Source organism: Centruroides sculpturatus, unplaced genomic scaffold (assembly GCF_000671375.1).
Source record: "Centruroides sculpturatus isolate CEXI.00-Female unplaced genomic scaffold, Cexi_2.0 scaffold347, whole genome shotgun sequence".
NCBI classification, from domain to species: Eukaryota; Metazoa; Arthropoda; class Arachnida; order Scorpiones; family Buthidae; genus Centruroides; species Centruroides sculpturatus.
The window spans coordinates 69,013-94,167 of NW_019384871.1; the positions used below are offsets into that span (position 1 = coordinate 69,013).

The 25,155-nt window shown below is 29.2% G+C and overlaps 1 protein-coding gene across 1 annotated transcript in view; it reads left to right on the forward strand.

Moving 5' to 3' along the window:
• LOC111630887 (cAMP-regulated phosphoprotein 21-like) overlaps window positions 1-25,155 on the forward strand; it is a 96,419-nt gene that overhangs the window by 27,872 nt on the left and 43,392 nt on the right. Inside the window, exon 3 of the mRNA XM_023375046.1 lies at window positions 7,729-8,069. Coding sequence (XP_023230814.1) covers window positions 7,729-8,069 — 341 coding nt within the window. The remainder of the gene's footprint in view (window positions 1-7,728; window positions 8,070-25,155) is intronic.

Sequence of the window (25,155 nt, forward strand, 5' to 3'; positions counted from 1 at the left end):
ATTAGCTTAGAGCTTAAAACTCTCAACATAACTATGTGTATCTTCATTACATTCCAAATATTGAAATGTCTAGTTGATGTCAAGAATGTCTATTTTTGGCCAGATTGCATTGTTAATAAGATTTCTAACAAAAAAAAAAGCACAGAAAAAATCTAGCAATCTTTGGTTATTTGAATTTTAGTTTGTAATATTCTGTTTTTTTTTCTCTGTAATGAATACAGTAGATCCCCCTATAAGACTGGTTCCTATAATTACAATTCCTATAAGACGGCAAAAAAATTGTGACGGTATCCGTACACAATGGTAAAAAAACTTTTATAATTACGTAAAACGTCATTGGGCAGCCGAACTACTTTCCCACCGTCCGTAGCGCCACGCTACGGACGTTTAGGCGAGTAAATTGAGTTTAGTTTCGTCTGTACATATAATTATATATAAATTAGGTACTGTACATATAATTATATATTAATTATATATAAATTAGGTACTGTATATATAATTATATATTAACTTAATTTATTGTAACTTTATTATAATTATATATATGCTTTCCTCCGCCTGGCGCCACGCTACGGAGAATTTAGGCGAACTATTGTCTGTACAGTATGTAAATTAGGTACCGTAAGTCTAATACAGTACTGTAATTTTATACATTTCTTGTGAAAGAAACATTTCTTATTCAACGGCGATAAAAATTATTTATATTAATGATGTCTCCAAAGTTCAGCGAAGTTTTCGCAGAAAAATAACATCAGAAATCGTGGCCGCGGTTTGCTGAGTTGTTCCGCGACAAAAACAAGCTTGAGCAATGGCGATGTCAAATGGTGCACACTCGGTAAGTAATCCTACAATTTTTTGTTTATAGCATAGTTTATATGGATTATTTCCAAAAAAAATATACGTATTTTGGAAATGTTGAGTCAAATTAGTCTAGAATCGATTAATTTTATAGAAGAAAACCTTTCAAACAGCTGTAGTCCCTAAACTTCACAAGTGTTGGGCTATGATTCCTACAAAATCGGATTCATAAAGAACGGAACATATCTACCGTCTTATAGGGGGATCTACTGTAATTTCATAAAATTGTTTTGTATACTATTTTTTGTTTTTTTAATATGAGTTATTTTGGGATTAACTTACAGCTATAATTGTCTTGTAAAAAAAGTTTAAAATATATGGTGATAATAGTTAAAGTATTCCTAATCTATGCTGTGTGGAGGGAGAGAGAGGTCTGTGGAGAAAAAATTTAGTTCCAAAACTTTCCACTATGGAATATATGGCACTTGAAAGTGGCAAAAAATACATCATATGCATTATTCATGTGTGTTATGGATGATTTCTGGATATAAAACTGTCCATGGTGGTGGAATGCTATTTGTATTATGGCAGATCAGCCATCAAGGTCACCATCAAGGTCGTCACCATCATGGTGACGACCTTGATGGAACGCACTTTTCTTGTGAAGTTGTTTTATGAAAGCAATGGCAATGTTACAAGTGCATTTTGAGAGTTTTGACACATTAAGAAAAATCACTGACAACTTATAACACCATGTGCTCTCAGAAGAATATTTGCTGATTTGAATAAACTGGATACCTGCATGTACAGTACAACCAGGATGTGGGTGCAAACCTATTACTGTACAATTAGTAGAAGAGGATGTCATGACTTTTGAGAAATGCTCAATGGGCCATGGACTGTAACAGGTTCCAACAATGTATTGCAGCACAGTCAACTGCCATGATACTGTATGCTAATGTATGGAAAGTACTGAAAAAGATGCATTTTTTTCCCTTATGAGATCAGCCACATCTAACAGTTGTTTGATAGTGACAAGGAAACTTGCCTGATTTTACATTGAATATCTTTGCTAGAATGGAAGTAGATGATGCTTGGCCATTAGAAATCTTGCAGACAGAGGAGGCCCAATGAAGTGTTGTTTGTACTGTTAAATACTTTTATATTTACTAACAATAGTTTTGTAAGATAGATATGCATTTTAGTTTTGAGTTTTGTTTTTACTTTATACTGTGTTGTAAAATGGTTTGTTTTAAATTAAACACTATGTTCTAAAAATGTTGCTTAAAAACTTTTGTTTTAATATTTGTTTAAAATTTGTAAAGTTCAGGTTTTTAATTTGTATAAAGTTCTGCCATTTATATTCTATTGACAATTGTAATAATCTTGCTGTGTAATCTGATGAAGATCATTTAACGTAATAAAAAATGCTTACAGTAAATAACTTTTTCTGGATAGATGAATCTTGTTCAATTACCTTATTCTTCTCACTCTTCTTCCAGCAGCTATGTTTTGGAGAAAAATGTTTTTGGCCACTTTAGTGGCTCTCTTCAAGTGAAAGACCATCAATTAGGTTTCCACATGTTATAAAAGTTTTAACAAGCTAAAAATCAATAAGATTTGATTTAGCTTCTATACTTTCCAAAATTTTAAGAGTTCCAACCTTTCATTCTTGATAAGTGTTGTTCATCTGATTATATTTAATATGAATATATTGATATATACATTGATGATAAAGCTTACTCATTTGCAGGAAAATACTGCAGAAAACTATTAAGGAAGAATTTTTGTTTCCAAGCACAGAATCATAACGGAAAAATATAGTTTCTACTTGCAGTAAAATTGAAATAGAAAACAAACAGAAAACAAATAAAGTTTTTACATGATTATGATTTTCAAAAATGTAGACTATCTCTTTTGCAGAAAACAAATTGGTATAACATTTTTTTGTGTAAAACAAATTAGCATATTTGTATCCTGGAATGCTAAGATGATGGGATATTGCTAATAGGAAATTATTTGCCAGTTACAATACTTCCTCACATTCTTCCTCTTTGTACAGTACATTGCATTCTTTTGAAAGTTGAATATCAATAGTTAGTAGTGAGAATGGAGCTTTACAATTTGAATATTTTTATTCTTACTCATTATTTTATCATGTTAGTTGACTAGATTAGTTATCTAGGTAATTGGTAAAATCAGTTGAGCTGTGTGTCCAATAAAAAGACCCTTGGACACAATAAATTAACACAATAAACTTTTCATTAAATTTGATTTGTAGCATATCATCTATTAATTTCCAGAACTCATTTATTTTCTGTGCTGAATCTTGTTTTTAGTGGATTATTGCCAAGATACATTTTTTCCACTTATTTGAAACCATCCAAATATTATTATTGCTATTAGAACCATCCTGTACAAAATAGTTTTTATAGCAGAAATAATATTGGGGTGATCTTAAGAAGTGAAAAAACATAGTATAATTTATATTATTCTTCTTTCTTTTCTTGTCTTCCTCCTCTTTATTTTCTCTTGTAGGCAGACAATATTTATTTTTACTCTCTCTATCATTTTGATTAATTTAGCACTACTACTTGTTAAATATCCATAATATTGCGTTTATATAATAGACACCACTTTTTTGATGGCCAGATGGCCGAGTGGTCAAGATGGCAGCCTACTGCTCTGGGGGACCTGGGTTCAAATCCGGATGGGTTGATAAATTCCCAGGAATTTTTCGGGGTGTGGTCCATTTGGATGTGTCGTGCGAGAGGGCGCTAAACGGCTTGTCAATGGATGCAGGAAAATTTTGTTCTGTTTTCGGATTGAGTTTTTATTGAAATTTTTACTTTAAGCTCCAAGTGTTATATATTTCTGGATAGCATTTTCTGTGTGGATTAAGAATCTGTTAAGTTTTTCAACCTAGAACATTTTTTTGCAAAGTTATTCATTTTTGAAAATTGTGAATATTTGGTCTTGATTTACCAGATTCTCAGCACCGATTAACTGGATGATTACTTGCATCTATGATATGGATGATTACTCACATCTATAACGTGAATACATGTATTAAATTTGTGGTCCTTGGATCAAGATTTAAGGATTTATCGTTCACTTCTGGTCTATATTTGACAGATTGTACAGGCTTCTGGCTTGTTATCTTTGAACAATATTTGGCCATTTCTTAGAGAATACCAAATGAAAATTATCCTGTTAATTTGAAGCTCATTAGTACAATAGATTTTAAAATATCCTAATTCTACTATTTTTAAAAATTTTCAACATTCTTCTACAATGACTGTCGCCATAGTAACGGTCAATGATGTTTACCATAGAAGATTCCAGAATTTTTACCGGAAGTTGTATGTTCTTTCTTCATATTATTAATTTTTTTAGAAATTATTAATTTTAAAAGTTATTATCCTCAGTGATGGCGATTGGCACTATTGAAGAATTTCTGGAGGAATCTGAGGAAGCCATTCAGGATTTAAAGAGATATTTCCGTAATAACCCAAAAGGGCGATTGGGTACTGAGGAACATATTAGATTTATTACAGATAAAATTATTACCTTAGTGAAGAGCACCGAAGAAGTAATTAGGAAAAATACCATATCAGATTTCCTGCTTTAGAAATTTGATTTGTTGGCAACGAAAGAGGATGTCAAACAGCTGCTTGTTGCTCAGAGTGAAAAAAATTTAGAGGCTATTCAGGAAGTGAAACAGACTATTTGTGACTTCGAGAAACCTCCACTTTTAGGGGTGGAAGGTTCTCAAGGGACTACTGCTCTGACATACAGAGATATTTTACAACGCAATCTTAATTCTTTGAAGAATACACAGTCTGAAAAAATACACTGTTCTGGTTTACAATGATAATAAAGAGAACACATCGGAAAAGACTAAGACACTGCTCACTAATTCTTTTGATCAAAGATTGCATAAGATGCCTATCAAGTGTATTTGTAAAATTAACAAGGATGGAATTGCTGTTGATTTTCTTATCAGAGAGGAGGCTGAATACTTTCAGGAACAATTAGACAAAATAGAAGGATTAAAGGCACGAAATGCAAGACGGTACCTTCCTCTTATGAAAGTGACTTCAGTCCCCAACTCAATCACCAAAGAGGACCTATTAGAATACCTGCTTGAACAGAATTTTATTTCACGGGAAGTACATGATGGAGGAGTTTAAAAAGGTTTAAACATTTGATTTTCAATCAAACAGAGAAATGACGAGTTTTTATCATGGATGTAAGAGATGTCACCAGAGGTTAGGACAATGATTAAAAAATAAGGATATCTTTATGTTCAGTGGAAAACGTGCAATGCTTATGATTTTTTTCCTGTACGACAATGCTACAAATGTCTTGCTTTTGGACATTTGGCGGCAAGTTGCCCATCACCGAAGAAAGTTTGTAGCCATTGAGGTGATGATCATTTGTTTAAGACATGTACAAAGAAAAGTGAAAAGCCTAAATGTGCTACAGTAATTGTTTGAGGAATTCATAGTGCTACCTCTGCTTCTTAGCACAACTGATACAAGCAGATCATCACTTCTCTATATACATTTGTGTTTGCTGACTGTAAGAAATATGTAAGATTCATCATCTTCCCTCTGTTTATGGGTTTAAAGTGTTGGAATTGATACTTACAATTACTAGCTGTGTGGACTTTGTTTTTTTGACTTGTATGCATATTATATATGGACTTATGGGATTCTCAAATCTTTGTCTTACAAATTTTCTGCACAGGATAACTGCTGTTAAACACTTATTGTCTGAATTATTGTATTTACTGCGACCTTCTTTTGTGAAAATATTCCTGCAGATAAGTAATCTGTTATATGCTGCAGCATGCTGCTGCATATTTTGTTCGGGTCTTTTATTGTCATTGTGTTTTTATTTATTCATTTTTTATTTTTCTTGTTTTGTTTATTTTATTTTTTTTATTTTGTTTATTAGTGCATACTGTAACTTGGTGGAACTATGTAACGGATATGCTCCTGTAATGCTCACTGCGGGGCAGGACTTTGTACCTTGTTTTAAATGTACAATTAAACTAATGAATGAATGAATGAACGTTGGGCCTGACCCTCACCACCCAGTCATCCCATTGTGGGCTTACTAAAAGAGGCCTTCTTAGTGCCCACAGGGCGGAAAGAGTTAAATATTTATATGTATATATACAGTAAAGTGTCATTTATCTGAAAGCTGGTCAACCGAAACGTCGGTTCCAGTTGGCAAATTTAAATTTCTGCTAGTGCTGTGGCACTGCAGTCTTTGGCTATGTCTTCGGCTACTCCAATATATTTTTTTTTTGTTGGTGTGTGTGTTTTAGCTGGCAGCACTGGCACTTTTGTGTAGTGTTTTTCTAAGGACTGTATGTCGGGACTTGTGTTGTGCTGAATCAAACGCTTTTGATACTGGATTAACTTCTAAAGTATAATTTTTTTTGTTTTTATATTTTTCAATATATTTATTTTGTTTGTAAAAAATAATGAAATAATTTTTAACGATACAATAGCCACAATTATTATTTTAAAAAGTTTACTTTAGGCTTAACATCGATGAAAATTCAACGCGGAGAAAAATTTTAACATGGGATAGGTTAATATATTTTTTCGTACATAATCGGTTATACGAAAAATAAGTTATCCGAACAACCCCAGTCCCCAATTGATTCGGATAAATGACGCTCTACTGTATATACATACACATACCATTTCTGTTTATTGCTTGTGAATGCCCATGTCTTTGCATTCATTTATTGCTATATTTGGCATTTTATTTTATGGCTGGATATGTGTTGTTATTTCTCATCCTTTCATACCTGACTTTGAGTACAATAGTGAAGTTTCAATAGATCATATTTACTAACAAAAAATTGTTACAAAAATAATAGGATTGCTAGATTCAGTTAAAAATTGAGAATATATGTAATAAAAGATAGTAGACAAACTAAAGCCTAAGATATATCATTGAAAAGAAAACTTAATTAATTGATTGTCATTTGATATTAATGATCTTCAATCATTTGTACATGTTCAATCATCAATGGTATATGATCAGTGGTGCTTGCAGACTATAGAAAGAGGTGGGGCACAAGCCGTAAAAAGGACCCCTATCGCTACTTTAGAAGAAAACTGGCATAACTCAAAAAAGTGCGATTTTTCAATTATGTCATAATCAAAATGAAATGTAGTAAATTTTTATGAGGAAGAGTGTCACAAAAGTAACTTGCATATTTAGCCACTAGTGAGCAGTTATGTAGGAGATAAGTGATATTCAATTAAACTTTGCTTAAATATTTGCATGGAATTTTCTCAAAACTAGTAATTTTGAGTTGTGCCAGTTTTCTTCCAAAGTAGTGATATATTCTCAATTTTTAACTGAATCTAGCAATCCTATTATTATATATATATAGCAATCCTGTATATATATATATATATATATGTAAAAGTATCCTTTAATTAATGTAATGTAGTTAATTAATTCCTCAATGCTACCATGTATATCAAAATTACATTAATCAAATATGTACTCTGTACTTGATTGAACAATCATCACTTGCTAGAAAAAATTTTTGGGTAATAACCAATATTTTAATTTCACTTTTGTTATCAGTAAAAAGTTTTCTGTGATAAAAATGAGTAACTGATTTAAAAATAAAATGAAAGGGAGCTCTAAGGTTTTATTTTATTTTTAAATTATTGTAGTATTGTAGTATTTTTAAATTATTGTAATATTTAAGTAAAGGGCAACCCATTGACGAAGAGGGGCAACCCATATAATGTGCCCCATTATATGGTGCTCCTGTATGTGATGTTAAATGGTATTAATGAATATGCTTAGATTGATAATTATTATTAAATATAAATTAATTATGTTCTATTTGTTAATTCCCGACTTATGATAAAAAAATTTTTCTAGTTCCTAATATTGTGGTCCAAAGTGGAAGTGGTAATAACAGTTCTGGATCTGGGAATAGTGACATGGAAAATAATGCAAACAGATCACAAATTAGAAAACAAGATGATGAAATTGATGAAGCTTGTTCGGTACCTTCTCCTATAACAATACATATAGAAAACAATACTGAAAATAATTGTATTGAAAATGGGGAAAATGATAATGAAGTGGATGATGTAATCCTGGACTACACAGAAAATAAAAATAATAAAAATCACATTTTGAAACAAAGAATTCAACAGAAATTCTCAAGAGAAGAACGAGGAGAAGTAAAAGAGAAAGGGCAGAAATTTGGAACCAGAGTAAGTAAAAAATATTTAAAAGATTGAGATACATGAACATTGAGTGTTTTAGGTATTTGGCATTTTTAATGACTTTTTCATATTAGAATTTAAGATTTAACAGATCTTTTTAAAATAAATTTTTAAATAATTAGCAAAGACGAATTTACATTTACAAAAAATTTTTAAAAAATTCTTTGTAAAAATAACATCTCTTAATCAGTTTTATATTACTAATGTAAAGTTATTCTTATAAGTACATAATGCTTTGCTTTTGGGGTTTTGAAAACATTTTTGTAGATAATTGAGACAACAATCAGCTAAGAGCATAGATTCTAACAAATTTATTAAAGCATTTTTAAGTATAGAAACTTCTCTACAGTAATGTCCAAATGCAATTATAAAATGATGGTAAGATTACTATCATTTTATAATGTATATTGAGATTAAATTCAAAATAATCAAAAAATAAGAAAAAGGATGCTTGGAGTGGTTGAGGAAATGTATGTATTGAACACAAGGTTAAAAGCTCGTTAAAAACAATCTATAGGTTTGGATTTGGTATCATAAATTACAAAATTAAATTTTCTACAGAACTGGACAATAATTAAACATAAACACCTTCCAAACCTTAAATCAGTCTAGCACAAGGGTATAAACTTCACAAATGTTTATCATATATGAAGAGGCCAAAAGATATACAGTGAAAACTGCTTAGGCGACCACCTGCATTCGACGGGCACCTGCCAAAACGGGCAAAAATTTCTGGCACGGAATAGTTTATCCATAGAGTCTTCGTATAAGCTACCTGTATTAAACGACCACCTGTGTAACGCGACCGTGGGCATCGATTTTTGGTCCGAAACAACATACAACACCTGTAATAAGCGACCACTTTTGTGAATGTATTTGGTCTAAACTATTGTTCAAACCCATTTCAACAAAGTTTCCACCTCCTAATGTAATGAATTAGTCTAAACTCTCGTTCAAACCCATCCCGGGCACTTCTCCCACCCTCGAAATTAGGTGCAGGTGTTAATTAATAAATTAGTCTAGCAACAAAGAAAATTCATTTCAGTATGTTGGAAAATGTCCGAAATGCAAAGTGCTGTCGTTAGAAGATCGTATTAAAGTTATCACAACAGCAATTAGCGGCGAAGTTTAACTGTGGGAAAACAAAATTTATTTTACCCTAGACCTACAGTATTTTCCTTGGGGGTGTAAAATATTGTACACGATACAATTAATCGGCTGATCTCATCGTTTGATAAAATCTATTTTTATTTATTTATTTTGAAGCTCATATACAGTACACGTGCGATAAATAGTTTCTGTATCAACCTACCTTATTTCCACGATATTTTTAGAAAAATAATATCCAAGTAATTTTCGCAGGCAAAATATTCAAAAAACAATAAACGCATTAATGCAAAAATCAGTTTTACTTCCTTTTTCGATTCCGCGATTGTAATGAAATCGTATAATGAGAAAAAATAATAAAATCGTTTTATTATTAATTAATAATTTTTCTTATTGTACTTAATTAATTAAGAAAATATTAAATATTAAAAAATACAGTATTTTTAAAGTTAAAATAAGATTAAACTAACGAAAACCAAAAGCAAAGTGATGGAGAGATAGGACGCGCTTGTATATTGATGACGTAATACACGTAACTGAGGAGCGAACGAAAAGAACCGAGTCGAATTAATTAAGTCGGAAAAAAGAAAGTGTGCATTATAATCGAGATAATGCGACTATTGTATTAATCTTTAAAATATTAGTGTTAAATCTGTCTTATAATATCATGACAACTCCTGTAAATCAGGTTATCCGATAAGAATAAAATACAATACCAATATAGCCCTATCGTTGAAAAAATTTGCCTATTTTTGCTCACCTCGAGTTTTGCTTAGTAGAAATGGCTAAAAAGTGCGCAAAATACGTACAGAAATACGGTATTACAGCACCACCTGTATTGGACGACCACCTGTCTAAAAGACCACTTTTTGAAGGAACTGTGGGTGGTCGCCGTAGACAGGTTTTACTGTATTATAAAGAAAAGAAAGACAAATAAAGTCATTCAAAGACAAATAAATTCATGAAGTCAAAATAATAATATGTGTATGTGCTGACAAAAACTAATTTTCATAATAATTTTGCATATATTTTAATATTTAATTTTTTAATATAATTGTAATTTTTTAATCAGTAATAGACATTTGATTATTTTTAAATTTTAATATAACATAAAAAATATTTAAAATATAACTTAATTAATGTGCTTTCTTACCACACTGGGTTGTAAGAAAGAAAAATTGTAGGTAGTTATTGGTTTGGAGTATATTAAAATATAACTGTTATTCAAATTATAAAACATTTTTTACTATAAACAAAGTTTCACTGTAAGTCCTTTTTACAATTTTATAATTAGACAGTTCAATATTTAAGCATTTTTTTTTTTTGTTTTCAGAAATCTTGTGTTAAAAATTTTTGTATATATGTTCTAGAGATAGAGGCTAGTTGTCTTAAAAATGACTGGTTCACACTGTTATGGAATCTGATGTAAGCATATTGCAAAACTGACATAATTGCTTTCTTGCTATCGTGATGTCAGATTGGACAATAAAGGAGAATGTTAACATGTTTTGGAGTAAAAGTTAGATTCAGCAGCAGTAAGCAGAAAAAATAAGTATTAATGACCAATGTGAAAGTGCATTTACAATTGACATTTCATCAAACACCAAATTTAATATGGTTGGCTTATGTTGTGGCTACATGCAAAAATCCTCTTTCAGTTATATAATGCTAGTCAAATTAATGAGCAATAATAGTTTGTCATTTGGAAAGAACATCCCTCAAATAAAGATTTAAATCTAAAATGGTGATGCATCAGCAATGAAATCTGCAGGTTTGTTTAATGTGAACTAGTATATTGTCCATTCTTCCTGAATTTGCACTACATGGAAACATCAAACTGCATCATACTGTGGTAATGAAAATGACAGCATTTTCATTACCACAGTATGCTGCTGAATGATGTCATTTCTGTCAATAAAGTTTTACAGATTCTACTAGAATCTGTAAAATATTTATTTAAATAATTTATTGACAAAAAATAGCAAAAAACCTGTTTTTAGTTTTAATTTTAACTGCTATACTTTGGCTGATTGTTGTCTTAATTACTTGATTAAGAAGTTAACTTTCAATTTTTCGTCAGCATGTTCTTAGCATAAATTGCAAACTAATTTTCACTTATTTATTAATTAACTAAAACTGTTTTTACTAATTTGATGAGAAAGAAAATTTTCACATTAATAATGCATTTTTAAAAAATTAAATATGGACAAATTTTTCATTTATTATGACTAAATAAATGAGAAAATTTTCAGAAATATTGTATTAATATTGGGTTGAGTCATAAATAAGTTCTGTTTTCTAAAGTGAAATTTATTTGCCAATAAAATGTACAATAGACTTTAATCTAATACATATTACCATCATTATTAATGACTTCTTGCCATTTTTCGGGCAACTTGTCAGTTCCCCTCGCATAACATTCTGGTGGTTTTGAATCAAAAAACTCCTGAACTTGGTCATCATTTTGGAAGCATTGCCCTTGTAAAGTCTTCTACAGTGTCTGGAAAAGATGGAAATCTGTTGATGGTGAATATGGTGTCTGGTGAATATGGTGGACATTGCTGCCATTGACCATTGACATTGCAAATCTTTTTTGCTGTTTCTGTAGCATTATTGCCGAGTTTAAACTCCCACAACACAGCATGTACAACATGATATGGCATACATGCACTTTCAAATGTTCCATTTTAAATGAGTTCAAAAACAATTTTTTATTACATTATTGACACTTCAGTGTTAAAATTTACATTTACAGACTATGCTAATAGCCACTAATAAAACTCAGTTAAAGCAACACAACATCTGGCAAATATTAATATTTGACAGTCATTTGTGGTTTTTAAACTGGAGTCAGATGGTTTAACACAGGAATTATTAAGCATCAAAGTGGTTGAACTAAATCTGCTGACATATACATTCTAACATTCTAGGCGAGAACATCTTAACGGGTTTCACTGTACTATTATAAAATGACAAAAAGCTTACTTTTTAAACTTTACCCATTCTGAGATATTATTTATCTCAGAACAGAAAATAAAGAAATTAAACAAATTAGATGCCAACACACACAAGCACGCAAATTTTTCCTCTTTTATTGACTTTTTGGGGGATTTGGGAGGTCTCCAAACATGCAGATTTGCAAAAAACTTGGATGGTCAAATTGGCATGATTGAACAGAAAAGTATTGGAATCATTCCAATATTTTTCCATTTTATATACATAACAAGTTGGGAAGTAAAAAGGAGTCAGAGTTGGCGGTTTTTTTGACGACTCTGACTCCAACTTCGACTAAAACACCAAAATTTCACGACTGTGATTCCACAGTCCTGTTTGTAACTCTAATTATTTGATAGGAAGAATTTTAAAATCAAAAATTTTCATTATGAACATAAATACAACAATAACTATAGATATAAAAATACTGCTGGATTCTATTCTGGATTATTTTTTACTTAGAAGTAATAAATTCAGTATGTAATTTAAATATTTATAAGTTATTATCTATCAATACAACATATTGCATATTAAATTAATTAAACTCTAGCCTAAAAATAATTAGAAAAATCTGACAGTATTTGACACTTTGATTTCTGTATGTATAGAATTTTTTTATTATGGTTTAAAGAAAAATTATGAAAAACATTAACTATATTCAATGTAAAATGGAATATAGCAGAAAATATAGGAAAAAAGCATAAATTGTAACTACATAGTTACAATTTATGCTTTATTCTTCACAAATTACTGGGTAATTAATTAAATACAAACAAAACCTTTTATCCAGTAACAGCACTTCAATGAAAACTTGAACATTTTCGGCCTTCACCAAGGCCTGCCTCAGGATTTTTAATGAAACCGAATTTCCAAAGTCAAGTGTCAGAACGATGATGTTTGAAAATCACTTTTTAAAAATTTTGAATACATAAGTATTTATATATTAAAATATCAAATATTTTTATTTGCATTAAGGCTAAGCCTTGTTACAGGGGGGTATTTTCCAATAATATGTTATTATACATTTGTTAATTTTTCATCGTTTGATATACATCACATTCAAGATCACTAATAACATTAAATAAACGTTTAGTATTAAATTTTATCATTATTTTCCTTTTTAAATATTTTACTTTAAGTAACATAATTAGTAAAAACAATTTTTTTTTTTATTAATTTATTACATATTTTTTAGTTCTCTGGCAATTTGATTAAAAAAACCATTAATTTTATACATTTGATTTAACATAAGATTGTTTAATTTAGTCTTGATTTTGCTTTGTAGATATTACTTCTATAATTTCATATTTTTGATGATATTTCTTTAGTCCTTCACAGTCTCTTAGTATATGGTTCAGAGAATAGTCACTTGATTTACACCAATAACATCTGTCCTTAGTAAAATCAAAATAAGTATTATTGATAAACAATAAATATTTATTTAGTCTTAATTGAATTAATAATCTTTTTATATTCATATTGATATTAGCTGTTATGATGTTCGAAATAGATGGGATGTTTAAAATGTTGATGTACCATAGATGGTATACAGACTGATATAATAAGTTTTGATCCATTATTATTGATTGAGAAAATGCTGATTCGATCATTAGAGATTTGATCCATATTGCCAATTTGTTTCTGAACTATCAAATAATTTGTTTGATACACCAAAACATTGTAATAATTTATTGAATTTATATTGCCATAGATTTTTATTGTTATCTGAGTTAAAATTTTGATTTAGCATTATTTGATGTAAGAACCTTATATTATCTCATTTGACTGTTTTAATCTATAATAGAATTTAATCAGTCTATTTAAATAAAATGGAAATAGTTGGAATCTGTTAGTTTCAGCACGAATTGCATAACCAGGAACTGTTCTTTCTATTTTATATAATTTTTGTAAGTAAATAACATGGAATTTTTCTAAATTGTATAATAAGTGTAATGCCCAAATAGGGCTCGCATAATATATTGAAGGGATAATCAAAAGATTAAATAGTTTCATCTGTAGTTTTATATTCATCATTTTTAAAGTTGCACATAAATAAATAATATTGTCCATCAAAGTATTTATTTTTGTAGTTAGATTTTTCAGGTGCGGTTGAAAATTCCAATTCCAATTGAATGATATTTCTAAATATTTTATTTCATTTACCAAGGTGAGAGATTGCTTATTTAAATAGTATGATTTTTCTTGTTTTGGAAGTTTAACATTATTTCTAAATATAATAATTATATTTAGAAATAATGTTAAACTTCCAAAACAAGATTTGGTTTTTGAGATATTGATCGTTAAAAACAGGGAATTTAGATAGTTGTTTATTATATTTAGTTTGTGCTGCAAAGCGATTTTTGTTGATTCAAGTAATACAAGATCATCTGCATATAATATATAGTGGTAAGTTCTTCCAGAAATTTGAATACCTTCAGTGTCAAGTAGAAATAATTTATTGATATCATTTAAATAAAAATTAAACAAATATGGCGATAGCAGTTCTCCTTGTAGTAATCCTCAGTTGATGTTTAATTCTGGGAATATCTGGTTATCGTGACTAATGTTGATTCTGTAGATTGAAAATAATTTCGCAATTGAATCTGAGAATTTTTTTCCTGAGCCACATCTTTTCAATTTATTTATCAAAGTTGAGACATGAACTGAATCAAAGGCTTTTGATATATTGATGAAAGCTGAATATATTTTCCTGTGTTTTTTTAGTAAGTAAATTTGTATTATTGATAATAAGAAGAATAATGCCATTTCTGTTTCTTTTGATTTTATAAATGCGAATTGAAATTTTGAGTTTAAGTTTAGTTCTTCAGTCCATTGTTGGAATCGTAGTGCCAGTATAGAAGTAAAGCATTTTTGTAATGTTGGTAGCAATGCGATTGGTCTGTAATTTCCTGGATCTTTTCTGTCTCCTTTTTTATATATCATTATCAGTTTTACTGTATTCCAATTTTCTGGAAAGTTTGCTGAATTGTAGAATGAATTGAATAATTCAAGCAATGCTCGTTTTCCTGATGGTGGTAATAATTTTAAGAATTTAACTGTAATTAGATCCATACCTGGTGCAGATTTTGTTTTCATTTTATTGATTGATGCTTCTAATTCGTCATAGGTTATTATCGGATCTAAAATTTTATTTTCCAGATTCAGCGTCTCTATAATGGTTATATTAGTTATAGCAGTTATTCTTTTATAATATAGTGACCAGGTTAAAAAGTCAATTTGCGATTGATTTTCAGTATCCTGTCTACGCAATTTATGCACCATTGACCAAAACAGAGTATTATCTTTTTTTAATATTAGTTGATGTTCAAGATTTTTAAAATATTTTTTTTTCTTAGATTTTACCAAGTTATGATATAGTGTCTTAAGTTTCTTATAGTTTATAAGGTTTGTTTCCTTTGACATATTCCTAACCTGTTTTAAGGCTTTATTTTTCTTTATTTTAGATATATAACACGTAAAGTCATACTAAGGCTTCTTAAATTTATCGGTTTTTATATTAATCTTTTTTATATTAATGAATTTTTTTATTAGATTTTTCAATTGATGATATATTTCTATTCCATTTCTTGGTAAAAATTTAGGTAAATTTTTGATTTTTTCACTAATTTGCAATTGAAAATTCAGATAATCATATTTTATTATTTGATAGGGTTGAAATTTTCTATTATTTGGTTGGATATTTGCCATTTCAAAGATAGTCATGACTGGAAAATGATCAGATAGGTCGTAATTTAAAACTTGAATTTTTACACATAAGTCAGACAGCAATTCAGAACTATCGTAAGGTCTATTACTGAACTTCCAATATTAGCAACACAAGTAAATTCAGATGGATAGTCATTTTTTATTCTTCCGTTTAAAATTATTAATTGCAGTTGTTGAGTATTTTTTATTAATTGAAGTCCTAATCTATTATATTTATTATCTTTTGATTTCCGGTTAAAGTGGATTAGATTATTTGGTCCATTATAATCTGAATCTATTATCTGTGCAATTCTGGAATTAAAATCACCAAACAACAATACATAAAGAGAGATATTTTTCCATTTTTCAAGGTTTTTGAATATTTCATTTAGTAAGTCTATCTGGTCAGGCGGAACGTAAACCACCACCATAATAATTAACTTTTTGTATAAATGTTTCATATCAGTATTATTAATTTGTAATAAGATTAGAATATAATTAGTTGCTTTTTATATAAATTTTACGGAACCAATGTTTTTTTCTTAATATTAGACAAAGTCCTCCATGCGGTCTCCCAGGTCCTATTGGTTTCTGTGCATCAGAAGATATAATTGTATATTCCATTCTATTTTTTATAATTTCATTAACTGGTGTGACTAGCCAGGTTTCAGTTATACCCAAGATATCAGTATTATATAGTAGTTGAAAGAAATCTTGAGTTTTTATTTTGTGGATTAAGACTTAACAGTTCCAGTTTGTGATATATAAGTTAAGATTATTTGAAATTTTAATATGTTGATCCTTTTCACATTCTAACTCTGAATTAATTATGTTATTGGGTTTTTCTGTAGAGAATACTTCAAAAAATCATCAGCGTATACTAATTGATCTTGAATATAACTATATGTAATTTTTTGACGATTAATTATCGGATAGTCATCACGCAGTTTTAGTTGTAATCCTTGTTTCTTAAAATCTATATAATATTGTAAAAGTTTTTTTCTTCTTTTGCGAGAATCTTTATTTAAATCAGTTGACATATTAATTTCTTGCCAATTTCCCAGTCTCTTATTATATTTCAATTTATTAAAGGCTGCAAGGATTCTATTTTAGTTGGTTTGATTTTAATACTATGCACTTAATTTGAATATTTGAATTAGGTATTGAATATATATTTACTATATCTTCTGATTCGCTGCAAATTATTTTTAACGTATTAGAAAAAAAAATGTTGCTAATTCATTTTTAGTAATATTTTTAAGCTGATTTGTATAATCATAAATTATAATTTTATTATTATTCATAGTGTTAGTCATAGTATCCAGTTTATATTGAGTTAATTCATTTTCCAGTTTTAGTTTAGTAAATTCATTTTCTATTTTATCATTTCTTATTTTTATTTGTTGAATTTGATCTTTAAATTCTTTAATTTCATTTTGAATTATATTAATTTCTTGTCTTATAAGTGAAAGTTGACTCACCAACTTATCATTACTATTAGTTATCAGTTCAACTATCTTATTCCATAATTCTGCTGTTGAAATGTCTATTTGTTCTTCAGGTAATTGTTCTTGTGAGGAAGTTAAATTAATTAGCTCACTTGTTTGATATGATGATTCAGCTCTTCTAGGTTCAGTATATTCAGTGATAAGGTTTGAATCTGCTTCCAATGGTTTGATACTATTAGTCAGCAATTTCTGACGAGTAGATGACCTTCCCCTCTTTGTTGGAGTTTTCTGTAAGGGACCAGGATTTGGTTCTATTCCAGCAATCAGTAACAATAAAATAAGAAGCTTAATATTATTCCTTTTATTCGAAAATAATTCAAAATTTTTCATTTCTTGAAAAATTAAAGTATGGAAGTGGAGAAAATTCACGCCAACAGCTTTGACGATCAGAGCGCCCCCTATATATTAAAATATTCAAATCTTTCTGTACAAATGCATTTCCTAACTATACTCATCATAGAATTTGATCATCAGTGGGTGTTGAAATTATCATATTGGATTAGAAATTTGGGTAGAATTTTGTTTTCTAATTGTCATACTACCAGCTCACATAGTATTGCCGAGGTAAGACTGTCCATGGGCACCCCTCTTCCCTGTAAGTATACTTTGTTCTCAAATTCAAAGAATGATGTATAAGATATGAGATGTGACAGATCCTCCTTATTTTTGTGCTATAAGGGACTTCCTGTTTAACAGCATCGATGATGCACGAAAACATCATAATTATATACTAGAACTGGTGCGTCTCATGTCTCATACATCATTCCTTGAGTTTGAGAACAAAGTATACTTACAGGGAAGAGGGGTGCCCATGGACAGTCTCACCTCAGCAATACTATGTGAGCTGGTAGTATGACAATTAGAAAATAAAATTATACCCAAATTCCAACATCTTATTATTGGATTAGAAATCTTATATCCATGGTAAAATTAAAGAAACATGAAGTTGAATTGAAAATAAATGTTTTTATAGCTTAAAAATAAAACTTTAACTGACTAATATATATAAAATAGGATTATTAAAGTGATCAAAATTAGCAGGCCCAAATCATACAAGTTAAAATATATTATGAAAAATTCACTTATTGTAATTAGAATAAAGATAAGCTTGCACTTGCAAGTGAAATGTAGAAAAGAATAATAAAGGCAAAAATCTTGTGAGAACCACTTTGAAGTGCCAAACTTATTTTTACCAAAGGAAAACTCCTAAAGAAATTTTGACTGTCATCTAAATTGTCATAAGTTTTTATTTTGCAAAATTTTTTTTACATCTCAGATGTTTTTGTTTGGATACCAATTGTTTTTTGTTTAATAATTGTATCATTACATCTAGACATAAGACGATGACTAGGGTTTCTCATTTCCCGGTCTTTTGCTTGTCTCAGGATTTTGGGAAAAAAGTGAACTGTTTCCTGGGATCATGGATAGAATTAATTATTTTTAAGATATACAAAGTATCTTAAAATCAAATGATATAATTATTTTTCATTTTTTAAAGTAATTTAATACGTTATGAACCTCCAAAATCATATTAATAATATGTGTAAGATATATATTAAAAATTACTTTTGAAATATGTGGAAATTTTCACAAATAGAAAAAATTTATTAAAGTTTGCTGGAAACTGCATACTACAACAACAACAAAAAAATGCTTTGAATTTAGTTGAAAATTTAAAAAAATGAACTTGGATGAAACTTCTAACTTAAAGGGTAATTTTCGTTTTATAAATAAAACATAACACAAAATATTATTGTAAATTTTTATAATAAGATTTTAAAAAGCGAAGATAGTCAATACTCTAATCACTCAATCTGATTCTTATTTTAGTAATGAAAACTCCTGCTACTGAGAATGCCCTTTCCAAATCAATTGATATGAGTGGAATTGTTTTTAATGCATTTAAGAGATGACAGATGTTATGTGTTTTTGAGATTGTAATACTTCTTTTGCTCTCTAGTATTCTTGATTTGTCTACCTCAGCTGCTTTAATAGAAACATCAAGCTTATAGACCAATAATTCGGCAGTTCGTTTGTGTTTAATAATCAGGTTTATGAAGAAAAACTTCATACTTGCAGACTTCATACTCGTTTGTATCCTTGCCTAATTTGCATAACCTGGCGTTATGCAGTTATTGAAGCTACTGGGCATGGTTAAAAATTAAGACAGTATAAGCACAATTATTCCAGATATTACAGGTTCTGACAAGTAAAGAATTTTCAGAGTCCTGCCACAAATAAGCTACATATTGATTATTGACCATTTGTGACATGCCATAACTAGCAAAAATTTAAAAAAATAATAAGTAGGTTTAAAATTAATAAATACAAATGTATTCTGATAGTTTGAGTTAATTATACTTTCTATTTGCAAAATTTCTCAACCTTAACACAAAATAAGAAAAAAGGGAACTTTTAAGAAATTTGCAGGATTTCCTGGGATGAGAATTTCTCATGTTAAAAAAACAACTGGGATCCTATTTGAGAAACTCTACCGATGATGTACAATTCAGATGGGGCTTGGCAACTGCCAACTGAAAACATCGCTGACCAAATGCACTTGCCAATCAAATGCTTTCAGTTTTAATTTTGAAGCACTAACAGACACTAGATATGCCATTTAGAAAAATCAGTATAAAAAGTTTTAATTGGCATATATTTCAGCTTTTGTTATTCTGAGTAACATTTTGAATAAAATTAATTTGTTTCAATGCAATTTTATCTTTATAAGCGTAAAATTAAATCATAAAACTGAATTAACTCTATGGGGAAAACCCCCATATTGACCTGGAAGTTTTGCAAGCACCTCACTGATAACAAGAAAGGCTTAAGTTTAAAATTTGAGCATTCTAGACCCAGTAGTTCTTTTCTACAAGCATCTGTAGTGCTGAATGATGAAGAAAATTCACCTTTTTTGGTGATTTTTGCACTTTTTAATTGTTTATATTTCGGCAACTGCTTTATAGAAAATCTTGAAATTTTGGACACTACAGTACTTGAAAATACAGTTTTCTTTCAAATGAGGTATTTGGAATTACTTCAGGTGTTTGGGTGTGGAGAAATTGACCCCCCAAAATCAGCAATTTGATTCCTGTATATATAGTCAATCAGTCACTTTTTTACTTGTGGGGAGTCATTACTGTGACTCCTGATTTGATTATTGTTATTTGTATTAGACATTTTAAGTTCTTTTTGTGCCTTTAGTCTCAACCTATGTCCGATAACATGCAATTGTATCAATTATTGCTATCAATCTTAACCAGTTTTAAAACATGAATTGCTTTTGATATCATTGATAAAATATCAAGGGTGACAAACTTACAATTAAAATTTAAAGGAATAGAAGAAATGCTTCAAAATAAAAATAGTTATCTTCATAATTTGTTCCTTTTAACACAATTTCAGCCTTGTTACAACACAAAAATTTGGTGACAAAGTGTTTGAGAATTAAATAGAAAAAAGTTATGTCTCATCAAATGGAACTTTGAATTGTGAAAATATAAATTTGTTGGTAGTTAGATTCTATTGATTGTGTTGAAACAATAAATGTAATCACAAAGACAGATCAGAAAAATTCCTGGGAAAAGGGGTTGATTCTTAGATGAAAAAATTCCCAGATGATTCCCAGCCCTGTAAAATTTTGATGACAGTTTGAAAATCCAATTGAAATGAGGTAATACAACTATCCACCAACAAGGGTTTGTGAGTTGTGTCTGAAGGGAGGATCTTTGAGAAATCAAATGAAGAAATAGCATGAGTGTGTTGCATCCAAGCTTCCAAAAGAGTCATGTCTGTCCTAGTTGCTCCCCATGAACTAACTCAGAGAGTTAAGTTCAAGTGAGCAAGATGAGTTCCATCCTTACTAATTAGATCAAGTCCTTTCATCATCCACTGAGTCATCTTTTGATGGGGGAAAAACCTAATTTGAATCACCAGAGGAAAGTGGGTAAAAGTTACTTCTACTTCATGATTCCAATGTTCTTCCAATCTTACTAAATGTGCAACAACAATGCTGTTTTGAGACCACTGAAGGACTCTGATATTTATCAACTGCTAGTCTATCTTCAGAACTTCACACGCATTTTCTATCTCTCTCTTTCTTGATGTGTGAGAGAGATGTTAAGCACTGGGCAGGACAGGTGATGCAAGAAAAATACATATAATTCTTTGATGTTAAATGATTGTCAAATTATATTGGGCTGTATTACTACTACTATTATTATTGATTAAATACTAAGTAATTTGGCACTAATTAAATTACAGTATTTTTAATTATAACTATTAAAGTTAGCAAGAGATGGTGTCTAATGCTTGTCTCTAGTGCCAAATTACTTATCATCTAATTAATAATAATTGTAGTAATATAGCCTGATATAATTTGGCACTTGTTTGACTTTAATATATGACTATTGTTGGTTGGATGTTTAAATTCTTTGGTAAATAAAAATTGTAACTCAGAAAAATTTGAAGACTAGTCTCCTGCCTCCTTCCTCTTAACAGTCATACACTTACTGATGAAAGAATAGTTAAAACCCAAATACACGACTTGAGTTTGTCAGTTCTCCAGAGGAAAAAAAAATAACACCCTGACATTGTACAATTATTCTATCCAGTGAGGTACTCCAAAATATCAGTTATACAGCCAAAGATCACTTCTATTGTCTGATTTGTTGTTCCAGAGTTATGTGAAATGGATAAATTATGAAAATACCCTTATTTATTTTATAGTTTGTTTCTTCTGTTTCTGTGAATTTTAATTGTATTAATTGTTGTTCGCTTACAATACAATAGTTTTAATTGCTGACATTAAACTAGTTGTTAGAGGTAATAGTCAAACAATATTAAATGAATATCATGTTAATTATAATTTTTTTAATAATTATTTTAGCATAGTTGTTTTTGTTACTCAATAAAACTAATATTTACTCTATTTTTTAGTCTATGGTAATTTACTTATACACTTAATGTTATCAATTTGTAATTATTAGTATAGGTGAGTCCAAGAGTGATTATAATAAGTGGAGTCTACTGTAGATATGTATACATGTGACACTGTTGATGCATATCAATAAGTTAAATTTACTATATAACAATTATGACAGTTTTTGTATCAAAATTTATAATGTTATATAATTAGTTTATTTAATCAACTTTGACATCTATATGTAATATTTCATGTACTTTGTATTTATTTTTTATTATAATTAATAATTGAATTTAAATATCATTTTAATTTAAAGTGAATTAGAATTTGGAATATATTTGACAGCTAACTCTTATCACCAGAATTTGAAAATGATAAACTTTCACAATAAATTTTGTAAATATATTTTGAGGATGGTATTTAAAATTTTTTAGAGATGTTAGTTAAAATATCAAATATTTTAATTAATCATGACAGATGAGTGGAATTTAATTTGTTTGTTAATAGATGATAAGATTTACGTATGAAATATGCTAATAGAGTTTTGTCATTTATATTGTAGCAAACATGTTAGTTTATGAGAAGCATTATAAAAGTTTTCTTTAGATGCTGAGAGAGAAAATATATTCCTAAAATTTGTTTAAAAAGTTCAGGATTTCTTTGGATTAGATTCTGTTATTATTATTATTGTTATTCATAGTATTCAAATTAATCAAAAATTGATCAATATATTTTAATGTAAATGATTTATTGAACATAATTTTCTAGATATCATTTATTGTAAAATCTATGATATAAATTAAATAAAGAGAAAATTTCGTTTAGGTAATAACTAAACTTGTCTATTCAAATGAAAGTATTTTAATAGTCTGACATTGCATGTTTAAATATATGAAAAAACCAGGATAAGAAATCTTTTATAGTGCTCCTGATATTTTAACACTATTGTAAAATTCTAGAAATTTTTTATGTATGGTTTTTTTCTTTTTTTGTATAGTCAACACGTTTGAAACTACTGGTAAGAAGTCAAGCAGTTCAAGATGATACTTCTCCTCCACCTGAATTGGACAATGTTGTTGCTAATAGTAATATGCTCTCTGTTAATAATAATCCATTATATCCACAGGTCAGTTGAACTTTCAGAGAATTCTGAATGTTATGGAGATGAAATTTTAAATTTTTATTTGTGCTGGCAAAGTTATTTTAATTCGGGTCCTTGTTGTGTGAAATTTTGTTGTAATCTATATTATTGGGAATGTTTGATATTTCTAAGGCTCGGATGTTTATAGTTAAAACTGCCATTTTATGTGCATATTTATGACACAAAACACACCAAAATATGCACTTAAATATTTTCTAAAATCTAGTTACATATCATTTATTAAATATTTATTTATGTAATAAGTATATTATTTTACATTATTTATAGTAGGAAAACCTAAACATTACAATATACAATGGAATGTTTTGACAAATTTTTTCAGTGAAGGACAATCTGTTTTATTTAAAAACATTTTTGTATGTTGAAAATCTACATCACAAGGTGTAATTGTGGCCTACACAAGTGATGCTATTTCTCATAGATTTAAATCAAAAGTTTTATTGGATATTTCTTCATCCAAAATTGCATCACAAATTCTCGCTAACCTGTCAAAACAGTCCAGCATTTGTCAAAGCTAACATCATCTAATGTTTTCGACCTACTCCAAAGGTCTTTATCAGGAATATAGAATATTAGAATGTTTTAATTTTTGTTTTGAATCGAATGAATGTGTTAATTTTTGCTGTCATGTGTATTACAGAATTCCTTGATGTGATGTCAAAGCATGTTTGCCATGTTTTCAAGATTGTTTTTTCTTCTTTGTTATTAATGCAACTCCCTTCCTTGTATACCTTGAAAATTTCAAGTGCTTCCATTTCTCTGATATGCTCCCCATGTACGGATGTGTTTAACATGGAGACTTGTTGAAATAGCAGGATGATCCCTTCTTTTGATGCATATATTGAGAGGGCTATGGTGATTTGTCCTTGCTGGATGTTAAATTTGTGCTTCTTAACCTAATCTCTGGTATTCCCGACATATCTTGGATTGCAATCTAATGACCTTGACCTGTGGACCCGAGATACTCATTCAGCATCAAAACATTTTTTAAACTAGATGTAGCTAGTCATTATAATTTTTATATTATTATTAGCTTCTGAAATATAATTTGTTTTTTGTTTTTACATTTATTAATATATGTATTTTGTTTGTGCAANAATCAATTGATATGAGTGGAATTGTTTTTAATGCATTTAAGAGATGACAGATGTTATGTGTTTTTGAGATTGTAATACTTCTTTTGCTCTCTAGTATTCTTGATTTGTCTACCTCAGCTGCTTTAATAGAAACATCAAGCTTATAGACCAATAATTCGGCAGTTCGTTTGTGTTTAATAATCAGGTTTATGAAGAAAAACTTCATACTTGCAGACTTCATACTCGTTTGTATCCTTGCCTAATTTGCATAACCTGGCGTTATGCAGTTATTGAAGCTACTGGGCATGGTTAAAAATTAAGACAGTATAAGCACAATTATTCCAGATATTACAGGTTCTGACAAGTAAAGAATTTTCAGAGTCCTGCCACAAATAAGCTACATATTGATTATTGACCATTTGTGACATGCCATAACTAGCAAAAATTTAAAAAAATAATAAGTAGGTTTAAAATTAATAAATACAAATGTATTCTGATAGTTTGAGTTAATTATACTTTCTATTTGCAAAATTTCTCAACCTTAACACAAAATAAGAAAAAAGGGAACTTTTAAGAAATTTGCAGGATTTCCTGGGAT